Source organism: Crotalus tigris, unplaced genomic scaffold (assembly GCF_016545835.1).
Source record: "Crotalus tigris isolate CLP2741 ecotype Arizona unplaced genomic scaffold, ASM1654583v1 scf7180000018730.549990, whole genome shotgun sequence".
NCBI classification, from domain to species: Eukaryota; Metazoa; Chordata; class Lepidosauria; order Squamata; family Viperidae; genus Crotalus; species Crotalus tigris.
The window spans coordinates 50679-77277 of NW_024097172.1; the positions used below are offsets into that span (position 1 = coordinate 50679).

Consider the following 26599-nt stretch of genomic DNA (forward strand, 5'->3'; position numbering starts at 1 on the left):
CAGTCAATGTCCAATTAGAAGTTTTCAGATTGTTTAGGAAATGACCCTATGTTCACGCCTTCTCTATCTCCGCATCCTTTTGGCTGACCTTGTGCTGGATTGGTGCAACTCAGTTTCAGAACTGGCACAGCTTCACTTCCAACCTTTCCTGTCCTTGTCCACCCACATTCCAATCTCTTCCCTCTCTCCCTTGGTAATGTCAGGCTGGGATGCGAAGCTAAAAGCAGAATGGCAGCCATGACAAACTGGATTTTTGATGGGTTAACTTTCAGAATGTATCTAATGGGCTAACTTTCAGAAAGTGTCCAAAATCCAGGATCCATGACTGGGGAGATTATTTATTCTAACTCTATGCTTGGCATAAGATTCAATAACATTTGTCTGAAATTACCATGTAATAGCCATTTGAAAAGCTCCTCTGAAAGATAAGTTACCACTTCACCATTTGATAGCCAAATCTGGCCCTAGGTTCATGTCTTGGCTTGCATAGATTCCAATAAAAGAGATTAAGGTAGGAAGATAATTTTATTATGATTTATTCAGAATGTTCTGATAAAAAGGATTCCTCTCATTCAGAGGGAACCCTGAGACCCATCTTACATTCCCTTTTATAGTTAAAACATCAAAGGAAATCACAAAAGAAAAGTTGATTGAACAGGACAAAAGCATCTTGCCCTTTGCATAGGAAATCAGTTACATGAAGTTACAGTTAAATTAATGTTACATGTTACATATTTGCATCCCATAATACAACACATGTTCATTTACATGAGCTCCAAAGAAACTAGGAACATAAAATGTAAGATGTTAATGAGGAAAAAGTCATAAGGTTATTTGAAGTCCACCAAGACAGAAACCAGGTGCCAATTAACATGAACAAGCTTGTTAACTAATATGGTCCTGACCTGGAGAGCAAAGACAGTTTTATCTTGTAATTTAGGAATGTTAAAAATTATCTATCAGTCCATCCACTAACAGAATGAAGAGTTTTCTATATTCCAGTTTGCAATGGTTTGATAAGCTATTAACATCAATTAAAAAAGGAGAATAAAATAAAATAAAAATACAAGAAAAACTCATTCTAATTATTAAGTACAATAATACTACAAAGTCCAAAGTTGCTCTAATATGGCAGCCTGTACTACTGGGTGACAGTTTGTGCAATCAAGAAGTACTTCTGATGCCTAGTAGTTTTAACCCATTCTCTCCGTCTCTGGACTAAGTCTAAACCACTCAGTGTTCTGCATTAGAAGCCATCACATACTTAAAGACTGCTATTATAGCTCTCCTCAGTTGTATTTTCTGTAGGCATACTAAGATTCTTTAACCATTCCTTGTAGCAGGGATTCCAATCCCGAGGCGGCAGCCCACTACTGGGCCACAGCTTGCTGAAAACCAGCCCACAGAAGAGATGGGCAAGCACATGTGCATGAAACTCCACTCAGACGAGTAGTGGGCAAGCATGCACATGAAGCTTCACTCACGTAAGTGGTGGGCAAGAGTGCAAAACTTCACTTGCATGAGTGGAAAGCACTTGGGCATGATTAGAGCTTTGCAAATGAGCACAAGCACCTTCCATTCAAGCACCCTCCATTTGTGCGAGCATAACTTTGCATGTGAGAATTAGTGTCCTCTGCTCATGCAAATGGAACTTCTCATGTGAGCGCAAGTGCTTGCCATTCATGCATGTGCCTGCCACTCAGGCAGGCACATGAACTTCATGCAACCGGAATTTCTCACATGAGCACAAGCACACTCCACTCGAGCCAAAGCTCCATTTGTGTGAGTGGAGGGCATGCATGCATGCCGCTTGCACAAATAGAGCTGTGCACATGTGCCTGCCACTCACATACCCCCCCCCTCCACGCGGGGCTGGGCTGCTAAGCAGGAAAGGTTAGTGATCCAGCTACCTGGATTTCCAAAACCTTCACAATTTTGAACTGATTCCTTTTTAAAAAAAACTGTTTTCTTTTTAAATTAAAACAAAAAACCTGACATATTATGGCTTCTTATATCCATATACACATTCATATCCATATATGTATATGTTTATATAGAATAGAACATTCTTTGTTGGCCAAGTGGACACACAAGGGATTTGGCTCCAGTGCATAAGCTGTTATGGTTCCGAAAGAAGAAGCTTTTCAAAGAACTTTGAGGCCTTGTTTACCATAAAGAATCCTTTTATTGCTACATAGCTTCGGCACATACATAATGAAGCCAAAAACTGAATACTCCTTCCCTCAATCACCCGTAACAAAGCATAACTCACTCCTTCATTTAACAGTCATCAATCACGTTCTCCAATTAGTTTGAAGTGTGAACTTTCCCTCCCGTTTCTCCTTTGGTTACAACTGACCTTGGAAATACTGTACTGAAATATTGTTATGGTTAACTATTCCCCGAGTACATACTTTCCCCCCTCCCTTCTAACATTGTCTGACTTTAACTCTAGAAGTGATACACAGGTTAAATAAAACATGTCTGCTTCTTCATATATTGTCAAGCAAGAACATGTGATGTTAGCAGCCTTGACATCAGCTTTCAATATACATACAAGCAACAAAATAATAAATCATAAGATATAACCAACAAATGATAGTCTTAAGATCCTACTACATGGTTAAATATCCTTAGGCATAAGACAGTTGTCATGGTTACAATAGATGAAACCCATCAAAAGAACTTCAAGGCAAAATTCTTCCTTAAAATACATTTATTCGGGATACAAAGTATTGGCACTACATAGTTGAAACTAAAAACTAAATTCCCTTCCCCCAGATACAGAGTAACAAAGTACAACTTTCATCCCCCCTCCTCTGTTGCACCTAATTTCTAAAGTAAGAAAAAGCATGTTAAAGGAGTAGAAAAAATGGCTGCATTTTCATCAGTTGTCGGAGCGGGAACAGCCAATGTTAGCAGCATTGACAATGGTGCTGTAGGAATTACGTATTTAGCAGAGTGATGACATGGGGGAAACAACCTGTCTTTGTGTCTAGTTATTTTAGCATGCAATGCTCTATAATGGCATCCTGAGGGGAGGAGTTGAAACAGTTTATGTCCAGGATGTGAGAGGTCCATATATATTTTCTCAACCCTCTTTCTGACCCATGCAATACACAAGTCCTCAATAGAAGGCAGGCTGGTTGCAATTATTTTTTCTGCAGTCCTAACTAGCTGTACTTGTCCTGTTTGGTTGCTGTAACAAACCAGATAGTTATAGACAGTGCTTTTTTTCTAAAAAAAAAAAAAAAGGTGCCGAACCTTACACACATCATACAACCTGCCTTGCCTATCCTACAAGGTTGAATCCAAAAAAGGTGCCGGAACTCCGTTCTGGGCATTTTATGAGAAAAAAAGCCCTGGTTATAGAAATACAAATGATAAACTCAATAATTTCTCTGTGGAGCTGTATCAGCAGTTGCTTGGGCAGTTTGAGCTTCTTTGTTATGCCTTTTTAATGATGGTTCTAATATGAGGTGTCCATTTCAGGTCCTGGGAGATGATAGAACCATATGTGTGTGTATGTGTATATATGTATAAAATAAATAATATGCGATCACCAGGAGAGTTTAAGTAAGAAAAATACTTTACTAAAAGCTACCAAGCTTTCCTTGGGAACTCCCAACATCGTCAGGGCTAAAAAGCCAGTTTAACAAGAATGACTTAAATAGGTTTGGCTGACATCTGCACCCGGCTCCCAGACCGCGTCACCGGCCCCTGCCGGTCAATTAATGTTCTAGATGTTTCTTTGGTGTTACATTCTCTTCTGTCGTTTCTTTGGATCTTCCTACCTGCCCCTTTGTTATTAGTTTTTAAATCTATTAACACCCTCGTGTCCCCCTCCCCTTCGGTGGTATTTATTGCCATCACATCCTTCTTTCTACTAAGGGTCTCAGGGGCGTTCGATTCAATGTTAATGTCAGAATCCAATTATATTTCATCTTTAAATTATCAAATATAGAAACTCCCAATTCTGCCTTCTCTGGATTCTGCCATAAGAGGGAGAGAAGGGGGAGAGCAAAGGGGCTTTATGGCCCTCACTTCCTTCTTTACACTTCAAAGAGCTGAATGTGTGTTTATTGTAACCTCTAAGCGTTAACATATCAAAGAAGGGTAATTGCCTTTCATGTAGTATCTGAAGTCTCCATCCAGACGGAAGAAAGAAGAAAGGAGGTGGAATTGTGATACTTGAAACTATCACTGGAAGGGGGGTTGATTGGGTGGGACTACTGGGGAACCCCTTAAAACCTTGAATGGGAGAGCTTGGACCCCAAGTCCTGTCTAGCATGCCTGCAACCATTTTCTCTTAATAAAGGATTCCTGTTGGAAGAACTATTCCAAGAGTTCTGTCTTCTTAAGATGCAAAGTGGGGTGGGTCCTTACATTAGACAGGACTTGCAAAATTAATCCACCTGGAAGGTAGACCCTTGCCGGGGGATTTTGCAAAAATTTACCATGTCAGACAACGAAGCAAGAGAGGGAGAAAACTCCCTGGAAAGAGAGCCGCTGACCCAGTTGGAACCTTGCCAGATGTTGGGATCCGAGAGGCCAGATTTCTCAGAAGAAGAAGTGGTGGAGACACAGGACCACAAGCCTCGCTGGTCGATGGGCGTTGGAAAGAAAAGCGAGTGGGGAAAGGAATCAAGAAAAGTGACCCTGAGACGGGGGACCAAGCAACCAGAATGGAAGCAGGAGATGGAGAAATCCCTGCACGCAAGTGAAGAGGGAGGAAGCTGTATGCCGTACTCAGACTGGATCCTAGAGAGAGCTATTGACCTGATGAAGAGAACTCTCAGCTCCCTAGGAGAGGAGATTCCTGAGCCCTACGCCCGCCCCAGTTCCTGGAGCCACAAAGGGAGAGACACCGAGGGGGACGTGGAACCTGCAACCCCAGGGACATTTACTGATCCAGGAGCTCCCACCCCCTACCGGACCACAGATGGAAATCTGGACGGAAGACACTACCACCCACAATGGAGGCACCGATCCATTCCAAGACGTCCACCGTTGGAGGTGAAATTCAAAGGGGAGCCAACACGCTTGGGGTTTTTCCTAACCCAAGTCCTCAGCTACATGGAGGAATATGGGCAGGACATCCCCAGCGACAAAGCCCGCATCCGGATCGTGCAATCTGCCCTGGATGGACCAGCTGCAGATTGGGTGGTGAACCTGCATGACTCCAATGCCCCAGAACTCAGTAACTTCAACCGTTTCATGTCCTCGTTGAGAAGACGATTTGAAGACCCCCTGGCTGATCGCAAAGCCCGTGAAAGAATAACAACGATGAGGCAGGGCAAACGCCCAGTGGCTGAGTATACACAAGAATTCCGAGCCATTGCCAGCAAACTGAATTGGCCAGAAGACATCCTCCTTGGCCGTTTCAAAGACGGACTAAACTATGATCTATATGATGCTTGCCTGCCCCGAGGAGACCCACATCGACTTGAGGAATGGTACGTCTTGGCAGAGGAAGCAGAGATCGACATATTGAAGAGGCATCGCCGAGGAAAACAATGGAGCCGCCCCCCGCCTGAGCTGACACACCAACCGGTGAAATCATCGGATACAGCCAAGAAGCAGATGGGGTGTTTCAAGTGCGGAAGAGAAGGGCATCGAGCTGTAGAATGCCGCTCAAAGGCCCCCCAGCACAACCCAGACAGATCCCCAATCAACAAACCCAGAGGGTATTCAGCTAAGCCAAAAGAAACAGCCATGAAAATGATGGAAATTGCAGAAAACCCCACCTCTGCTCACCAAGGGGAAAGAACTCCAGCCTACACCACAGGGACGGTGGATGCCTCAGATGACAGCTCGGAAGGCGAACCCCTGGTAAGTGGACGCATCACACCCATCTTCAAAACAGTGACTATATTAATCCCCCCCATGCCCGAAGCTGTGAAGGTGAAAGCCTTAATAGACTCTGGCTGCACCCGCTGCCTCATTAGCCCAACACTAGTGGGGAATCTGGGCATCCCATCCAGGAGACTGGAACAACCAATCTCATTTGGCCAGCTAGATGGATCCATAGCAGGGGGGGTGCCAGCTACCCTAGCCACTCTGCCAATACACCTCTCCCTGGGCAACCATGAAGAGGACTTAACGTTTGTGGTGACCCCAGGTATGGAATGCCCAATGATTCTAGGGATGGAATGGTTGAAAAAATGGAACCCCTGGGTAAATTGGAGGACGACAGAAATCAAATTCCCGAAGGGGGACCCTATGGACTTAAAACCCCAAGAGAGGCTACCAGAATCAAGAATAGAAAAAGCATCCATAGGAGAGGAAAAAAGATTAACAGAAATACCAGAGGAATATAGGGACCTTGCTGAAGTCTTCAGTGAGGAGAGGGCGAATGAGCTTCCCCCCCACCGACCCACAGACTGTACCATTGAATTCAAGCCTGGGGCAAAACTCCCGAAGCCCAGATTATACTCCATGAGCCCAAAGGAGAAGGAGGAAATGGAAAGATTTATAAAAAAAAACCTGGAGAGAGGTTTCATTGAGCCAGCCAAGCCTAAAGTGGCTGCCCCGGTCCTTTTTAGAGAGAAGAAGGATGGCTCTTTACGTTTATGCGTGGATTATAGGGCCCTGAATACAATCAGTGAAAGCAACCTATACCCGCTGCCCCTCATGAAAGACATGCTGTCACACCTATCGAAAGGGAAAATTTTTCTAAACTAGACTTAAGGGAAGCTTACTATCGAGTGAGAATCAAGGAAGGGGACGAATGGAAGACTGCATTTAACTGCCCCATGGGGTGCTATCAATTCAAAGTCTTGCCATTTGGATTACAAGGGGGCCCTGCAGTCTTTATGCAATAATCAATGACGTTCTAAGGGAGCACCTGTTTAAGGGGGTCCTTGTTTACTTGGACGACATTCTTATCTTTACCGAAACAAAAGAAGAACACGTCAAACTTGTCAGAGCGGTTTTAAAGAAGCTGCGAGCCGCCCACCTATATGCCAAACTCTCAAAATGCGAATTCCACCAGGAAAGGATAGACTACCTAGGCTATCGCATATCCCCACAGGGCATTGAAATGGACCCAGAGAAGGTCAGAGCAGTATTAGAATGGGCACCACCCCGCACAAGAAAGCAACTACAAAGTTTCCTGGGCTTTGCAAATTTTTACCGCCAATTCATCCCCTCATTTGCACAGATAGCCTTGCCCCTCACTAACTTACTAAAAACGAAGGGAACATCCTCAGTAAAACCTAGCCAGCCACTAACATGGACAATGGAGTGCCAAGCAGCGTTTGAGAGACTAAAGAGACTTTTTTCTGCCGAACCAGTACTAAGGCACCCAGACATGGACAACCCTTCATAATACAGGCAGATGCAAGTGATGTGGCAGTGGGGGCTGTGCTATTACAAGAAAATGATGATGCAGTATTGCAACCCTGTGCATATACATCCAAGAAACTCACGGAAACAGAACAGCGCTGGCCTGTATGGGAGAAGGAGGCTTATGGGATACGTTGGGCATTACTCACATGGCGACAGTTCCTGGAAGGCAACAAAATCCCCTTCCAGGTGTGGACTGATCACAAAAATTTGGAAGCCCTGAAAACTTCCAGGAAACTCAATCCCAAACAAGCCCGCTGGTCCCAGCATTTTCACCAATTCCAATTTAAGCTCAAACATTTACCAGGAAGAAAGAACTTCCTGGCAGATGCACTATCTCGCATGCCCCAATATAACAGCGCACGAACCACAGACTCTAGACCAATAATGGCAGAGTCACAACTGGCAGCACCAGTAACCACAAGAACCCAAGCCAAATTAAAACCACAACTGGACAGCCAAACTGGAATTGAATTCAGAAAAAGTTTGGAAACAGATGATTGGTTCCAGAAAAACAAAAATGTGTGCACAATGAAAGACGGGTTGCCTTGGATAGGGGAAAAGTTATATATACCAACAACTCAAAGAGTAACTTTCATGCACCTTTGCCATGACACAAAATCAGCAGGGCATTTTGGATTTGTAAAAACTTTACATTTAATTAAACGGCAATTTTGGTGGCCATCCATGAAAAAGGACATTGAAAGTTATATAGCCAGTTGTCCAAAATGTGCCACGGCAAAGAGGTTGCAAGGGAAAGTGCCAGGACTATTGCAAACAGTGGCAAGTCCCTCAGCCCCCTGGAGAGAAATAGCCATGGATTTTATAGTGGAATTGCCAGAAAGCAATGGGAATACTGTGGTCTGGACGGTCACGGACTTGTTTTCCAAACAGGTGCACTTTATCCCTTGCCAAAAGATTCCCACTGCAAAAGCCTTAGCAAAACTTTTCATCCAACACATTTACAGATTGCATGGGGCACCCCAACGCATCATCTCTGACAGGGGGGTGCAATTTACGTCTGCATTTTGGAAGGAATTTTTATCCCTCTTAGGAACCACTCAGGGACTGACATCTAGCCACCACCCTCAAGGAAATGGGGGGGCTGAAAAAATGAACTCAGTACTTAAGCAATATTTAAGATGTTTTCTTAGTTTCCAGCAGACCGAGTGGGCGGACTTACTCCCCTTTGCAGAAGTTGCCTACAATAATGCAGTCCACTCCAGCACAGGTTACACTCCTTTTCAAATAGCCACCGGTCAAAGTTTCAACCCCATGCCAGAATTAACCCCAAACGAACCAACGATCCCCTCGCTGAAAGAATGGATGGAAAAATTACAAAACACCTGGCCAATAGTCAGAAAAGCACTAGATGAAGCTAGGCAGGCTTACAAAACACAAGCCGATAAAAAAAGGGTTGAGCCTACACCATTCATTATAGGAGAGATGGTGTACTTATCTACAAAATACCTAAAGTCCCTACAGCCCTGTAAAAAACTTGGACCAAAATACATAGGACCTTTTCCAATTAAAAGAATCATAAATCCAGTAACAGTAGAATTAGAATTACCCAAAAATCTCAGGCAAATACACCCAATTTTTCATTGCAGCTTGCTGAAAAGAGAGCATCAGTCACCTCTACGGCCAAAAATCCCCCCCCCACCACCTCCAATCATGGTGGAGGGTGAACAACACTTCGAAATAAAGGAAGTCCTTGACTCTAGGAGATATCATGGAGCAACTCAGTACCTAGTTGCCTGGAAACACCTCCCTCCCTCACAAAATGAGTGGGTCCATAAACGTCATGTCAGAGCCCCGAAGCTATTGAAGAAGTTTCACACAGAGTATCCTAACAAGCCTAACTAAAATTTTTACTTGCGTTTTCTTTCAGGTGGATCTCTCTTATTGTTAAGAGGGGCCGGATGTCAGAATCCAATTATATTTCATCTTTAAATTATCAAATATAGAAACTCCCAATTCTGCCTTCTCTGGATTCTGCCATAAGAGGGAGAGAAGGGGGAGAGCAAAGGGGCTTTATGGCCCTCACTTCCTTCTTTACACTTCAAAGAGCTGAATGTGTGTTTATTGTAACCTCTAAGCGTTAACATATCAAAGAAGGGTAATTGCCTTTCATGTAGTATCTGAAGTCTCCATCCAGACGGAAGAAAGAAGAAAGGAGGTGGAATTGTGATACTTGAAACTATCACTGGAAGGGGGGTTGATTGGGTGGGACTACTGGGGAACCCCTTAAAACCTTGAATGGGAGAGCTTGGACCCCAAGTCCTGTCTAGCATGCCTGCAACCATTTTCTCTTAATAAAGGATTCCTGTTGGAAGAACTATTCCAAGAGTTCTGTCTTCTTAAGATGCAAAGTGGGGTGGGTCCTTACAGTTAATCTTCATCCCGTATATATATGTATACAGTATAACCATACTACCTTATAATCATAAATACATAATTCATATCTGTAAGCATCCTTTATAAGTCATAAATGACACCAATCTACAGAACCAACGGGCCATAAATTATATTTTCTAATGTTGAAGGATAAGTCACTTAGCCATAACAAATGTGTGGGGAATCCATAAATCTTCAGCAATCAATTTTCCTGTAACAAACTTGTGTTTCAAATAAAAATGAATGATCAAAAATGTTAAAACCCATCAAAGTTCAATGATATAATAAAATAATGGTAGGTCATTGCAAAATACATTGATGAAAGACTTTCTCTAGGTCCTAGTTCTTCGGAGGTGAGAAAAAGAGCACAGGCAATCAAAACATGAGACGAGCTGCTTAGAAAGGAAGTTTTATTTTCCAAACACTGCCTGAGTTCATTCTTGGGGTCAGCTGATAAATCAGTGACATGTTAATAGGATTTTGACCCATTTATGAAGGAAATGCAAGCGTGATATATGCTTTTATGAATGGAGAAACTGGAGGAAATATCTTGTTTGTTATCTCCCTTATCAGTAAGAATATTTCCTTTGTAGGGCATATGATTTTTGTAGTTGTCGTCCGTGGGTGTGGGAAATATGGGCATAGGTGTTAATCCCATGCTCTTTAATTTGGTTTGGCTCTGCTGATAAGTCTCTCTGTCTATAAGCTCTTTCTACAGCCATCTTTAGTTCTCTGTATTGCCGCTTTGAATAATTGCTGTCACGGGTTTTGGAGATCACCTGCTACATTGTATCTCCAACTAATTTATGAAATCATAATCATAATCATAACCCCCAGTGAGGCATTACCTTGACATGGTTGTGGGGCTTGTTTACTCTGAGGAAGATGACAGCTATGCCAGAGGTTCAACCATACTGGACAGGTCTCATCAGAGGAGTCAGACAAAGAGTGTCTCTCCCATAAAAAATATGGTGAGACGTAAATTACAGAATGCCATACCGGCTCGGATGTCGCCCGGGTTAACAAGGTCCACGCTAGATATTGAAGTTCCTGGATATCTGGTGAAAAATGGGTCACAGGACTCAGGACTATTGGCTGAGCAACCAGGGCCAGCAGCTGCAGAACTACTGGAAGAAAAGGTGTTTACCCGTCGCAGATACACAGTGATGGAAAACAAAGAAATAATGTTACTACAGATCAAGTCCAACAAAAAGAGGATGTCTAAAATGAATGCACCAGTTCTGGAAAGAACAACATCCAGAATCAGAAATAACAGAACAGAGACTAGCAGATCAACGCCGATTTATAATACGAAATAAAGTATTCACAGAAACAGAATTGGACAAACTGCAAAGGTTTACCCAAGGCAAAGAAATCAAAGCCTTACCAGAAGTAATTCAGAATGTAGAGGCAAACCAGGGGGAGTTGGCAGTGAAGGAATCCAGCAGAGATATACAACTGTTCTCATTTGGAAACCAGGCACCTCTTCCTCAGGAAGAACAAAACCCTCTAACTAAAGAAATAAAAGAATTGAAACAAAGAATAACTGAGCATCTAGAACAGCACAAAAACAACAGAATAAGGCTACCTGCATTGAAGCTTGTTCCAAAGAAACAGCTAGCACAAGCATTAAAAGATGCAAATACTGCAATAGCAAGTATAAGCACCAATTCACTGCAAGAAACAAACCAACTAATGTACAGCACAGCTGCAGTTATAACTGAATACCTGGGATGCAAAATCAACAAAGAAGAAAAACAAACAAACAGTGCACCAGAAAAATGGAAGGTTAGACTAGAAAATAAGATCAGCAAGTTAAGATCACATGCAAGCAAGCTAGAACAGATGAAAGAAAAGAAGCTGAAGAACAAGAAGACCAAAGAATACCTAATCAAGAAATACCACTTAGAAACAAGGAAGATCAAGGAAGCACTGGAAATAATAAAGCAACAAATAACAGCTATAGCCAGGAAAATCAGTAGATATGAAGCTCGAATTGCAAACTATAGGCAGAACCTCCAATTTCAATCCAATCAGAAACGTTTCTACCAATCCATCAATGGAGAAACTGCAAGGAATCAGTCAGTACCTGACAAGGAAGAAACAGTGCAGTTCTGGAAGCAGATATGGGATAACCCAAAGAAATACAACAAGGATGCGGCTTGGTTAAAAGAGGTGGATGCAAATAAAACAGAAGTTGAAATGAAAGAACTAGTAATAACAACAAAAATGGTAGAAAAAAGAGCAAGGAAAATCAAAAATTGGTCAGCACCAGGTGAAGATGAACTGCATGGATTTTGGTTGAAACATCTAACTGTTATACACCCACTCATTGCCAAGCAGTTCAACAATATACTACAAGGAGGAGAAATTGAAAAGTGGCTAACAACTGGGAAAACCTACCTAATAACGAAAAATCCAGCAAAAGGGGCAATACCAGGCAAATACAGGCCAATTACCTGCTTACCAACAACTTTCAAATTACTAACTGGTGTGGTAGCTGATGCAGTACAACAGCATCTAGTTGAAAACAATCTCTTTTCACCTGAGGAGAAAGGAAACCGCCCCAATAGCAGAGGAACAAAAGATCAACTCCTAATAGACAAAATGATCTTGGAAAACTGCAAGAAAAGGAAGACTAACCTGAATGTGGCATGGATTGACTACAAAAAGGCATTTGACTCTCTGCCACATGACTGGATAATCAAGTGCCTAGTCAGTAGAAACATCAGAAAATTTGTGCAAAGATCGATGGCACAATGGAAGACACAGTTGCAGATCAATAGTGAAAGACAGGGAGAGGTTAATATCAAGAAAGGAATATTTCAAGGAGATTCATTGTCACCATTACTATTTGTTATTGCACTGTTTCCTCTGTCAACAATACTGAATAACTCAGGACATGGCTATCAAACATCAAAAACATCTACCAGACTATCCCATCTCCTTTACATGGATGATCTGAAGCTGTATGGAAAAACATCATCTGAAATAGAATCGCTGCTCAACACTGTCCGTATATATAGCCAAGATATTGTAATGGAGTTTGGCTTGGACAAATGTGCCACACTTACTATCAAACAAGGAAAAGTAGTGAAAACTGAAGGAATCAAGATGCCCCACGAAAATAACATTAAGAGTCTGGATGAGGAAGAGTACTACAAATACTTGGGTATCCTTCAAGCTGACAACATCAAGCACACTGAAGTCAAGAAAAAGATTAGAGGTGAATACATCAAGAGAGTGAAGAAGATCTTAAAATCCAAACTCAATGGAGGAAATACCATAAAGGCAATCAACACCTGGGCAATCCCAGTCATTAGGTACACAGCTGGAATAGTGGACTGGACTCAAGCAGAACTAAAAGCAATGGATAGGAAGACCAGAAAAATAATGACAATGAATCATGCCCTTCATCCACGCAGTGACATTGACAGACTTTATCTACCAAGGCAAATAGGTGGGCGTGGAATGCTACAAGTACATCAGATGGTTGAAGAAGAAAAAATGGCTTTGGAAGAATATCTGAAGAACAATGATGAAGATGCACTGAAATTAGTATATCAGGAAGGCTTACTGACTACTGGAGAGACCAAACTGGCCTACAAGAAAGACCAAATGAAGAACAGAATAGAGGCATGGGAAGACAAAGCACTACATGGCCAATACATTAAAAAAATAGCTGGGAAAGCAGATAATAATAAAACCTGGCAATGGCTAAGAGCAGGAAAATTGAAGAAAGAGACCGAGGGACTAATTCTGGCTGCACAAGACCAAGCCTTAAGGACAAATGCATATAAAGTCAAAATTGAGAAGACAGCAACAGACAGTAAGTGCCGCCTATGCAAAGAAGCTGAAGAAACAGTGGACCACTTGATAAGCTGTTGCAAGAAGATTGCACAGACTGATTACAAGCAGCGGCATGACAAAGTAGCAACAATGGTGCATTGAAAGATCTGCAAAAAATATCATTTGCCTGTAAGCAAAAACTGGTGGGATCATAAAATAGAGAAAGTCATAGAAAATGATAAAATTAAACTGCTCTGGGACTTCAGAATTCAAACAGACAAGCACCTGCAACATAACACCCCAGACTTAACAATTGTCGATAAGAAAGACAAAAAAGTCTGGATAGTGGACGTGGCAGTGCCTGGAGACAGCAGAATAGAAGAGAAAGAACTGGAGAAGATAACAAAATACAAAGACCTACAAATAGAAATAGAAAGACTGTGGCAAAAGCAAGCAAGGGTAGTACCAATAGTCATAGGCTCCTTGGGTGCAATCCCCAAACAACTGGAGCACCACTTGAACACCATTGGCATCGACAAATTCGCTATTAGTCAATTGCAAAAGGCGGCCTTACTAGGAACTGCTTCCATCCTGCGACGATATCTGTAATACCATCAAACATCCACATCTGCCTATCCCAGGTCCTGGGTAAGGACTCGATAGGTAGACAAAATGCCAAATCCAGTCTGAACATCTGGCTGACTGTGCGATGATCCAAAATAATAATAAAGTTGGAAGGGACCTTGGAGGTCATCTAGTCCAACCCCCTGCTCAGACAGGAAACCCTATATATTTTTGGACAAATGGCTGTCCAGTCTCTTCTTAAAAACTTCCAGTGTTGGAGCATTCACCGCTTCTGGAGGCATGTTGTTCCACTGGTTAATTGTTCTAACTGTTAGGAAGTTTCTCCTTAGTTCTAGATTGCTTCTCTCCTTGATTAGTTTCTATCCGTTGCTTCTTGTCCTGCCTTCAGGCACTTTGCAAAATAGTTTGACTCTCTCTTCTTTGTGGAAGCCCCTGAGATATTGGAACATTGCTATCATGTCCCCCCTCATCCTTTTCTTTGTTAAACTATACCACGGGTCGGCAACCCACGGCTCCAGAGCCACATGCGGCTCTTTGAGCCATTTTCTGTGGCTCTGGAGCCTCCCCCTGCCATTTTCAGAGAGAGAGACAAGGAGAGAGAGAGAGGCACTTGCACATTCTCTCTCTCTCTCTCTCTCATGGGGACTTGCCCCCTCGCAGGGCTCCTGATTAACCCTGCGCCTGGATGCCCCACCTTTTGGGAGAAGGGCGGCCAGGAAGTCCCTTTCCCAGGCTGGCACCATCTGAGGCGCATGTGGCTGGGGAGCTGTGCAGGGAAGCCCCAAGATCCCCGCTGGGAGCAGCCTGCCCGAGCCTCTACTGAGCGGGCCAGCCCTTCCGCAAACTGCGGGCCTGATGCCCAGCTGGCGCAACCGTTGGCCAAGCAGCAGCAGAGCCAGAGACAGAGAGTCAATGGCGGGGGGAGGGAGTGGGTTCTGATTCCATGGATCACTGGAGTCCATGGATCACTGAGTCCATGGATCACTGCCGCGAAGTGGCTGCAGGGCAGATGGTGCCCCCCCAGCTTATTTGTTCCAGGCGGCAGTCTTGGCTGAGGCATCGTTTCCTGGGCCGTTCCCAGGCTGCTCCCTGGGCAGCCGAGCCAGCCACATGTCTCCCCGGCCCGGACGGCAGTCATGGCTGGTGTGTTGGCCAGCAGGGGCATTGTACCCCGGGAAGTCGAGCCGGCCACATGTCTGCCCAGGCCGGGGTGGGCAGCAGTCATAGCAGGGCCATTGCTCCCAGGAAAGCCGAGCCGGCCATGTGTCTCCCCAGGCCGGGCGGGGCGGCAGTCAGAGAGAGACAGAGAGAGAGACCCTTTTGACATCTACAATGAAGATAACACTGCATATATCCTTTTTTATCTTTATTTTATATATACATACACAAACACACACACACACACACATATTAAAGGTAAAAAAGGATATATGCAGTGTTATCTTCATTTTAGATATCAAAAGGGTTTTGCCGCTCCCAGTATTTTATTTTCGGAGGGAAACGTGTCCAAGTGGCTCTTTGAGTGTTTTGGGTTGCCTACCCCTGAACTATACATACCCAATTCCAGCAGCTGTTCCTTATATGCTTTAGCCTCCAATTCCCTAATCATCTTTGTTGCTCTTCTCTTTACTCTTTCTAGAGTCTCAACATCTTTTTTATATCGCGGTGACCAAAATTGGATGCAGTATTCCAAGTGTGGCCTTACCAAGGCATTGTAAAGTGATATTAACACTTCACATGATCTTGATTCTATCCCTCTGTTAATGCAGCCTAACACTGTGTTGGCCTTTTTGGCAGCTGCAGCACACTGTTGGCTCATATTTAAGTGATTGTCCACTAAGACTCCGAGTTCCCTCTCACAGTTACTACTATTGAGCAAGGTACCCCCTATACTATACATTTGGTTTTTCTTGCCTAAATGTGGAACTTTGCTTTTTTCACCATTGAATTTCATTTTGTTAGATAGTGTCCAGTGTTTAAATCTGTCCAGATCCTTCTGTATCTTAAGCCTGTCTTCTGGAGTGTTGGCTGTTTCTGCCAGCTTGGTGTCATCTGCAAATTTGATGAGTTCCCCATCTATCCCCTTGTCCAAATCGTTGATGAAGATGTTGAAGAGCACATTGTTGAATAAGCACATTGTAGCTTATGAATGGAGACAGGCAATGAGCAATGTTGGCAGTCGGCAATAAGTGTTTTTCTGTTATTCGTATGGAGGATATCTCCTCACTCCTTTTAGCTTTGAAAGGGGGATTTTTAATAATTTGTACCTTCCCCCTTTTGTGTTCATATTTATATTTGCAGCACAATATGATTTCCTGGGTAGATCCTGTATTTTTCATTTATCTGGAACATCATAAGTGAAACCTGGTTAGAGCTTATGTGTGGTTTGCAAGATGGGAGATAGTCCCTTAGATTATTCAAGCTACTACTAAGACAAGGGAGCAGAAACTGACAGAAACAACAGCTGAGAATTTCTAGGAGAATTATGCTGATGCCTCCGAGAAATAGAGCTTTTACCCAATGGAGGTCTGGCAACCTGGATAGCAGCCACATTAAATTAAACAGAGCCTTTCAAGCCCAATATTTTGCACCATTTCCTTGAGATTCCTGATATTTCTTTCTATAAGCTGGGAATGTTCTGATAAGTTAAAAAACACATACTGTTAAATTCCTCGCAACCATGTTTGTGTTGTAACAATAATAACAATAAGCTGCTTTGTTCTCAATAATTGCTTTGGGAACTTGTCTAAGCTCCTTGTTCAATAACTCTAAGGTTCAGGAGGTAACATTAAGACTTTGCTAAGGCACAACAAGGCTGCTAATATTCCATGAATTAAGCATGTTTAATGCTAGGACTCCTACTAGGAAAACAGCTAGAGAAATGTATTCCATTGTATTAAATAAGATTGCACGTGAGTCAAACTCTGGTGATAATTGCTCAAGGTTCCTTTTCTGTTGTGCTCTGGGTGAGGGCATCAGGATAGTCAATCTCCCCAGGGCACAGGGTTCTCCTGTTGCATTAACTGGGACATGAATAGGCCTGTGTCCCACAAAGTAAAAATCACCCTAAGGGAACTCTTATGTGGAAAAAGGTGAGAGAGATTTCTTTGATGTAGTTGCAAGTTAGGGCCATGTTTGTGAGGTTATAACAGACAGTTATAACCTCAGCTGTTCTTCATCATAAAGCAGCTGTCTATTCAAGTCACATTAGCAATGTGTAATATGAACATGGTTTAATGTTGATGCTAGGTTCCCAGTTAAAGATAGTTGAGTGTGTGATAGTTCCTAAACATAATATAGTTTTGCATGATGCATGGGAGTGTGGAAACTCTCCAACCAAACAAAAATCAATGATGTTCAAGACTTGTTTGGCTAAATATTTTCCCTGTTTGAAGGAAGATGGGTACCTGTAAATCCATCAATTGAATCAGAGATAGCATTGAGAAACAGGTATTCTCATGCTGTCAAGGTTCCGACTAATGAAACACTTCAGAGAACTTCCAGGCATTGTTTTTTCTAAAAAGTCTTTTATTTATGTAACAAATGTCGGCACAGCATGAAGAGGGATGCTAAGATCTAAATTCTCCTCCTCTGAGCACATATTTTGCCAGCATGTTCCCTCCCTCAATCTGCTGTCATAAATCACGTTCTCCTATCTGGTTGAAGGGTATAATTACCCACATACATTCTTTCTCCTCCCCTCCCAGCATCATCTGAGTTAACTCTAAAAATACCACACAGCTCTGCATATTTTGTCAGAGCAAGAACATCCAATGTTAGCAGTGTTGACATCCGGGCCACCTTAGAAAAAAACAGATCCTGGAATGTAAACAAAAGCATATGTTAGGGGCTATTTTTCGGTTTGTTGGGGTATTTCACATGAAACCTTTTGATGAGTCTGTCAGCTTTCACCTTGCTGGATTTCACCCAGGTGGCTTCAGACAACGGGTATCCCTTCCATTGTACTAGGTACTGCAATTTCCCTTTAAAAATCCTAGAGTCAAGAATATGTTTCACTTCATAGTGAGTTTGTCCCACAACTACAAGGGGCCAGGGTGCCTTCTTAGGGGGAGGTCTTAAAGTGGAGTCCCGATAAGGTTTCAACAAGCTGCAATAGAAGACTGGGTGAATTCTCCCTAAAAGTCTAGGGAGTTTTAGTTCTACGGTGACTGGATTGATGATCCTTATGATAGGAAAAGGCTCCAAGAATTTTGGTCCTAACTTCTTACTGGGTAATTGGAGGCGTAAATATTTATTCAATAGATAAATCTTTTCCCCAACTTGGAATGTTCTTTGGGGAGCCTTCTTTTTATCAGCCTGCTTTTTATAGATTTCAAAAGTCTTTTTTAAAGCAGTTTTCATGTTTCTCCAAACTCCTTCCCAAGTGTCTGGGAACCGGAGGGCACCTGAGGGTATTCAGGTATTTGGCTGAACTCTTTTCCTATGGCGACTCTGAAAGGCATGTAACCGGTGCTGCTGTGCACAGAATTATTATACGCCACCTCCGTGAAAGGGAGGAGGTCAGTCCAGTTTGTCTGTTGGCAGGAAACGTAGCATCTGAGCTATTGCTCCACCATGTTGTTAGCGGATTCTGCAGCCCCATTAGTAGCCAGATGAAAAGCAGATGACAAACCTTGAGATGATCCAATTAATTTAAGAAAACTCCTCCAAAACTTTGCTGTGAATAGCATCCCCCTGTCCGAAATTATTTGCTTAGGGGCACCATGTAGCCAGTAGATATGTTTCAAGAACAATTTGGTGAGTCGTTGGGCAGATGGGAGTCCTCTGCAGGCGATGAAATGAGCCTGCTTTGAGAACAGGTCTATCACAGTCCATATGACAGTATTTCCTTTAGTTTCAGGTAGGTCTATTATAAAGTCCATAGCTATTTCTTCTCATGGTTGAGAAGGGTATGCTACCAGCTGCAGTAACCCAGGGGATTTCCCTGGGATTCTTTTCATTGTGGCACCTACAGTACAACCTTTTACATAGTTTTCCACAGTTTTTAAATATCCAAAGTGTCCAGCCTGTTTTACATCATGGCTGTGTTTGAGAGCATTAAGATGGAGGGCTTCAGCAAATATAGTTTCCCCCCTTTGTAGGCCAATCCATCCCTGCACGTTAGGGAGGTTTGATTATCTTTGAACCATTGATCGGTAAGGAGCTCTTGTTTTATTTTCTTTACCCCAGGGTCATCAGGATTAGGGACTCTGTGAGGCGTGAGTTGAGTGGCAGTTTGTGGACTGCAGATAATTGCCTCATTAACCTCTTGGCATTCGCTTTTGTACTGGGGCAATCTCGATAGCGCATCAGCTAGGAAGTTTTTTCCTCCCGGTATGTACTTTAGAGTGAAGTTGAAATGGTTAAAGTACTGTGCCCATTGTACTTGCTTTGGGGACAATTTGCGGGGAGTTTTCAGTGCCTCTAGGTTTTTGTGATCAGTCCATACTTCAAAAGGCACTTTGCTCCCTTCTAAATAGTGTCGCCAGTTCAACAGCCCCCACCTAATTACGAAGGCCTCTTTCTCCCAGATTGCCCATCTCCGCTCTCTTTCAGTAAATTTTTTAGAGGTGTAGGCACAGGGTTGCAGGACCCCACTTTTGTTCTTTTGCAGTAATACAGCTCCAACTGCCACATCGCTGGGATCGGCTTGAATTACAAAGGGCTCCCCTGGGCAGGGGTGCTTTAGTACTGGTTCAGCAGCAAATAGTCTCTTTTAAATTCTCAAAAGCTGTTTGATAGCCCATCGTCCAAGCTAGTGGTTGGCCCGGTCGTGGCTTTCCTCCTCTTTTGCCTGTTTTGAGTAGTTCTATAAGGGATAGGGCAATCTCGGCAAAAGAGGGGATGAATTGACGATAGAAATTGGCGAAACCTAGAAAGTTCTGGAGCTGTTTGCGAGTTTTTGAGGGCTGCCATTCAATTATAACTTTCACCTTGGCTGGATCCATTTCAGTGCCCTCATTGGAAATTCTGTAGCCAAGATAATCTAATTGGGTCTGGTGAAATTCACATTACGACAATTTGGCATAAAGCTTGGCATTCAATAGTTTCTTTAACACTTCTCTCACCAACTGTATGTGATCAGTCATATTCGTGCTGTATAACAGGATATCATCAAGATACATCAAAACCCCTTTGTACAAGTGATCATGTAGGACCTCATTAATCAACCGCATGAATACGGCTGGGGCCCCCTGTAGTCCAAATGGCATGACCTTGAATTGATAGTTCCCCAAGTGGGGAGAGATTTCTTATAGTGGGCGAGCTTCACCACTGCCTGGTACCATTCTTGCAGCTGATCAGGTACTGCTCGATAGATGCAGGCTGGAGAGAGGTGATCGTCTAATCCCTCAATGAAGTGATGGATTAGGGATTGTTCAGGACACCCCTCTATTCGACCTGCTGTCTTGCAAAATTCTCGCACATCTTCAGGGCAGGCCTGCCGGCTTGTTTTATTTTGTGGATTTGTTCTCCTGCTTGGAGACCAATAGATGGGTTCTCAAATCTTTCTCTCAGCTCTAGGAGGAAGATGTGTGGGTCCTCCAATTTGGGGGCTTGCTCATTATATAAATTGCTCAGCCATTCGGATGCTTTTCCCTCTAGGCTGGACGCTATTACGTCGACCATGGCACCTGGATCTGGGTAGAGATAAGCCCAGCGGTTCAAATGAGAACGTACTTGGTTGAGGAAGAAAATCAGTTTCTCTGGGTCCCCATCGAAGGTTGCTCTGAAAGGGGGTGCAAATATAGCCTGTTGGGGTCCCAGCTATGGCTGCTGGCTCCATCCTGGTTGCTGGTTCATACCCAGGGATTGCACATTCAGGGGCTGTGGCCACACCCCCTGTTGCTGTAAGTCCCTCAGTGGTTGCTGTACATTGGGAGGTGGTGACCAATCTTCTTGCTGTGGTCATCCTCCCATCAGCTGTTAATCTCCTGGCTTCTGCACCCCAAACTGTTGTAAGGCTTCTATTAGCTGTGGCAAACTGAGATGCTGCTGACCATCTACCTGTGGGGGGTGCCAAATTCCCCATTGCTGCAGAGGCCTCAGACTGGGATTCCTTCTTTCTTCAGGGCTGGAGTCCGTGACAGGGGAAGACAGGGTCTGAAAGGCTCTGATCTGCAAGGGAGGGGCTGCAGGCTTCTCTCTGCAGGAGCTGATTTCTGCTTCTCACCTCTAGCTTTTCAAGTCTTTCCAGTGACTCACCCGAATCTTCAGTGGCAAATGACCTGGTAGCTCTCCAGTGACCTGTATTTGGATGCCAGCCGTTTGTCTGCCAAAATTCATCTTCCCACAACATGCTGTCTATTGCTTCCCCCTCTGCGTTATCAGCAGCTGCTGGGTATTCAAGTAAACTCCTTTTCTTATGATAGATTTCCCTCCCCTGAATCTTTACCAGCTCCTCTCAAGCCTAGAGACAGCGAATGGAGTTCAGGACCCCAAGTCGTTTGAAAAAAGTTGAGATCTTAGCATGATGTCAAGGTTCCGACTAATGAAACACTTTAAAGAACTTCCAGGCATTGTTTTTCCTAAAAGGTCTTTTATTCATGTAACAAAATGTCAGCACAGCATGAAGAGGGATGCTAAAATCTAAATTCTCCTCCCCTAAGCACATATTTTGCCAGCATGTTCCCTTCCTCAATCTGCTGTCATAAATCACGTTCTCCTATCAGGTTGAAGGGTAAAAGTTCTCTTCCGTTTACAGCACGGGATTTTTATCTAATATAATTACCCACATACATTCTTTCTCCTCCCCTCCCAGCATCATCTGAGTTAACTCTAAAAATACCACACAGCTCTCCATATTTTGTCAGAGCAAGAACATCCAATGTTAGCAGTGTTGACACATGCCTCCTCCCATTTCAGTCTGTTCTCACCATTCTTGTTAGTTTCAAAGAGTCCCACTGATCAATTTCTGGGTCTTGGTGAGTTTGATAAGTGAAACATTTGGTGCTGTGTTCTGCTCGATGCTGAGATCAATTGTAAATAATTTTATGCATGTCCAGTGCATCCAGGAGTCCTTTCCCACTAATTTTATATCTGTTTCCACTAGTTTTAAATCTGGTAAGCAGGACTTGGAAGGGACTGTTACAGTTTGTTTGTAACCGAGATTTCCAAGTGAAGGGCCAAATCCACACCCAGTCTCCTGACTCAAATGGGTGAAGAGCTTCTTCCAGTGGCAGCATCTGTATTAACACACTCTGCTTCCATAGCTTTCGAAGTTGTATATGGCTAAAAGATAAGAAGACAGAACCATGTCCCCCTTTTCTAAGTTAAGAAAATGTGGATCTAAGCCTTTCAATATATCAGGGTATCTACCAAAAGGTAATTTGAAGGGGGAAATGCCTATGTCCTATTGGAGTTGGGTTCTCAGGTATAATAGGGCAATGGGCAGAACCTAAGGCCACGATAAATGTGTTTCCTGACATAGCTTGCCTAGTAAGGTTTTTAGTTCCCCATTGACCCTCTCCACTCTTCCCTGATGATTGGGGGTGTGAAGGGGCATGAAGGTTTTGTTTTATTCCTAATGCTTGCAATATGAAGGTGATAACTTGAAAAACAAAATGTTTTCTTCAGTCCATATTCAGGGTGTTAAGTAGACCGAACTATGTCTTTTAGGTGGTATCTGGCTGTTTCTAGAGCAGTGGTGTGGTGGCAAGGGAAGGCTTCCATCCAGTAAGTGAGTTGATCCTGGAAACTTGGGTATATTGCTAGCCATTGCTGCTGGGTAGTTGGATGAAATCAAGTTGTTTTTTGAAGATGTGAGTTGCCCATGGTGTTCCCCTTTGTGGAAAGCCTTTGTCAAAGAGGTGTTGTTAGCCTGACATGCCAGGCATTTCTTTGCTACTCACACAATCTTTATGTATATACCGGATAGTGTCCACCATCCATCATGCAGATTTAGAGCATTGTAACAAGTATTGATAAAGAATAGTTGTGGGCTTTTTGTTTTATTAAATTTATTACTTCTAATAAAGTAAATGTCTCTGAAGCTGAAAATTTTGTTATTTTATCCACCTCCTGACAAATGAGATTGTCAACAAGAAAGGAGAAAAAATTATTGCACCTTTAACTCAGCAGTGATAGATTCCCAACAGAACCCCCAATCATTGAAATCTCCCATTGTCACTATTCCAGATTTCTTTGAAAGACTGGCAATATCTTGCAGACAGGCCTTATATAAAAGTTATTTGTGCCCAAGCAAGGTATAATAAATTCCCATGGCTACATCTCCTTCCTTTCTGCCTGCCTGCCTGCCTGCCTTCTTGCCTTTGAGCAAGTTTCAAAAGGATTTCCATACTTTGATTCCTAAATTTCTGTGCAAGTGAATATATATAGTTTAATATCCCTGTCTTTTCTATTTGGTTTGTTCTTTTTGAGTTAGTTGCAGCTTTCCAGACTGCATGAATTTCATTAATTTCAAGTCTCTCCCCCCCCCTCCAATCTATGTCTCAGTATTTCTATGGGGGATATCAATTTGCACTTAAGCATGAGTGCAAATTAAAGTAGCCCCATATGATACCGCTGTGTCCAAAATGCACCATTTCTAGACTATGAAACCGAGATAGGCAACTCATCATTTAGCTTCTGAGTTTGCTATCGAGGAAATGAGCAGTCAGGCAATTGTGAAGAACAGTCTGTTTTTATTTTAAAAAGATATAAATATTTAAAATATCAGCTATATTCAGTAATTCAGGAAGAAACAGAAACTGTCTTCTTTAAGACACAAGAAGAAAATAGTATGATTCTAAGCATGTCCTTTGGCCACCTAATGAGAAGGAAGGACTCATTGGAGAAGGGTCTAATGCTGAGAAAGATTGAGGGCAATAGAAGAAGGGGACGACAGAGAATGAGGTGGCTGGATGGAGTCACTGAAGCAGTAGGCGTGAACTTAAATGGACTCCAGAAGATAGTAGAGGACAGGAAGACCTGGAGGAACGTTGTCCATGGGGTCATGATGGGTTGGACACAACTTCACAATTAACAACAACAAGCATGTCCTAGGCATTCACAGGTAAGACTTGGTATGTCCAGTAGAACCTAATTTCAGTAACTATACAAAAAATTATTAGCAAACTCTTTTTAATGATTACATCAACAATGGGTTGGACATAATTAAAAGTCTACAACTTCTTGCAGTCCTTATGTTTTGCTTTCTATGTTTGGGACAAAAAGTCTTATGAACTATATGCTAAAGTATATTTAAACATAAAATATTTCATTTTTATTTTATTTTGCATATATTTGTACTCTCTTTTTAGAGATGTGTGTACTAAACTTTATACAAGCAGCTGGGGCAATACACAAAGCTGGCAAGAATTTGATCGTTTTTGTGAATATAATCCCATTGAAGTTTCCATGTTGACTTGCTTAGCAGATGTACGTGAACCTTGTCAGCTTGGCTGTAGAAATCTTACTTTCTGCACTAATTTTAATAACAGGTAAGAAAGGTTTTCTCACTATTTTTAGACAATATTGTTTTGAAATGTATAAGTATGTTGGAGAAAGTATGATTGCTAATTCTGGATCTGGATGGCTTCATTCCTAGGCGAGAGATTTTTTTTGCAGAAGGAATTTCAAACCTTGTAAGACGTTATGACAAGTGCCACAATTTGAATGGCAATTATGTCAAAAAATAATGTTGTAGTTTTCTAATGTGTATAATAAAAGTTCTGTATCTGCGAGTGTCTGTCATTGATAACCAAATGGAGGTTTATTTCCGAATTGCCCTTGTACTTAAAAGAATGATTGTTGCATGGGTTAAGATCTTGTCAGTCATAGGAAACAGCCAGGATCTGACTAATTAAGATCATAGAGCTTGTTAACTTGTAGTTAGTGCTTTAAATTAAATATTTTAATAGGATGGAATATCTTTTTTGTATGAAATTGGATGGTTAAATAGTGGTTTTGTTAACTACAACACACACACACACACACATACACACACACACACACACACACATTCTTATTTCTGTTTAAAGCCTAAGCATCCTAATGGCTGATAATAAGCAAAATCTAATCTGAATTAACAATTAAACATTACAAAAATAAATCATTCATTTATTATCTTTAATATATATTTATATAAGTGCTAATATAGATATTAGTAACCAACTGTTACCCCTAGAGTATAATTCCAAAGCAAAAATTATTCTGTCAAGGTAACTATTAAACACATGATGGGATGTGCACCTGGAGGAACAATAGGAGAGAGTTTGGCAACATAGTGCTTTCCTAAAAAGAGACCCAGATCAAGAGATTGTATATTCGTAAGCTTCATGTGGTAGGGGAGAAGAGATTTAGAGTAGGGGAGTGTAAGCCAAAACAAATAATTGTTCCTGGCAAAGAGAAACTGCCCCCACCCCAGTTTCTTCTTAAGTTAACCCACACCAAGTATTCCTTGTGAGGGGCAGGGTGACTTTCTCCTAAGTAGCCCCGCAGCCCTGCTTTGAGCTTGCCTCCGCTCTACTCTTTGTCCCCTTGGATTGAGTGAGGGAGGCAATTGTTCCTCATCAGTAGTGATCTACTGCTTATCAGCACAACTACCTGTCTGCAGCTGATCCTCCCCTGTGTCTGTGAGGACAGGCAGCTCTCCATCCGGTTGACTATCTTCCCCACTGCCTGAGGGGCTTGGGATAACATCATCCTCAGCCATTGGCCTCTCCAACTTTTCCAAGGGAGATGTGCCATCTTCATTAGATGGTTCCGGTTCCAACTCCTTTTCCTCCGAACCAGGCTCTGATGGGACCATTACACAAGAGCTCTTTCTTGTAACTAAAAACCAAGTTAAAGCTATTCTAAAAGAATAGTTTACAAATAGCTCTTATTTAGCAATTGAAATTATGGCAGATCCTCCCTTAATTGAAAGTCCCCTTATGACCCGGTCCTGAAGTTACAGTTATTGCCTCAGTGGTTGTTTACCTTTACGATTGACTGTAAGAATCCTACAGCACTCCCCTGCCATTCTCTTGCTCCCATCCCCCAAATGGTGTGATCCTGGAAGTGACTGCTATTTTCTGAGTGTGCCACTGTCAAGGCCCACCTCAATACTTCACCCCAAGAAAGCAGAACTCATGGAAACAAGCTCTTCCAAAAGGAACTTTTATTAGGAGAAGCTGATAGCAAACATACTAGACAGGATCTGAGGTTTTCCCGCATAGATCAATAGGTTAAAGTGTCCCCAAGCAAACCCCACCCCATAGTTCGTCCAGATGGTTCAAACCAGCCAATCCCCAGGTGTTAAGTCCATCGTGGGAAGGGGGAGATAATATCAGGCCGGCTCTGGTTGTAACAGCGATGTTTAAGCAATTCTTTGCACCTTCTCTCAAGAGTGTAGAAATAAACCGGGCACTGGGTTACATTCCTTATTTCCTCCCTTGTTCTAACTGATAGTTTAGGAAGATAAAGTTCAGAGAAAAACATAGCACAGGAAGCAAATTGTTACATTGTAGTGGGCAGCAGACACAGAGGCAATAAACAAAGC

General features: G+C 42.6%; 1 protein-coding gene across 1 annotated transcript in view; it reads left to right on the plus strand.

Moving 5' to 3' along the window:
* The window catches only part of RECK (reversion inducing cysteine rich protein with kazal motifs), a gene marked incomplete at its 5' end in the record, with an annotated part of 193380 nt that overhangs the window by 34617 nt on the left and 132164 nt on the right, over window positions 1-26599 (plus strand). The window contains 2 exons of the mRNA XM_039355685.1: window positions 22735-22791; window positions 24378-24557. Coding sequence (XP_039211619.1) covers window positions 22735-22791; window positions 24378-24557 — 237 coding nt within the window. The remainder of the gene's footprint in view (window positions 1-22734; window positions 22792-24377; window positions 24558-26599) is intronic.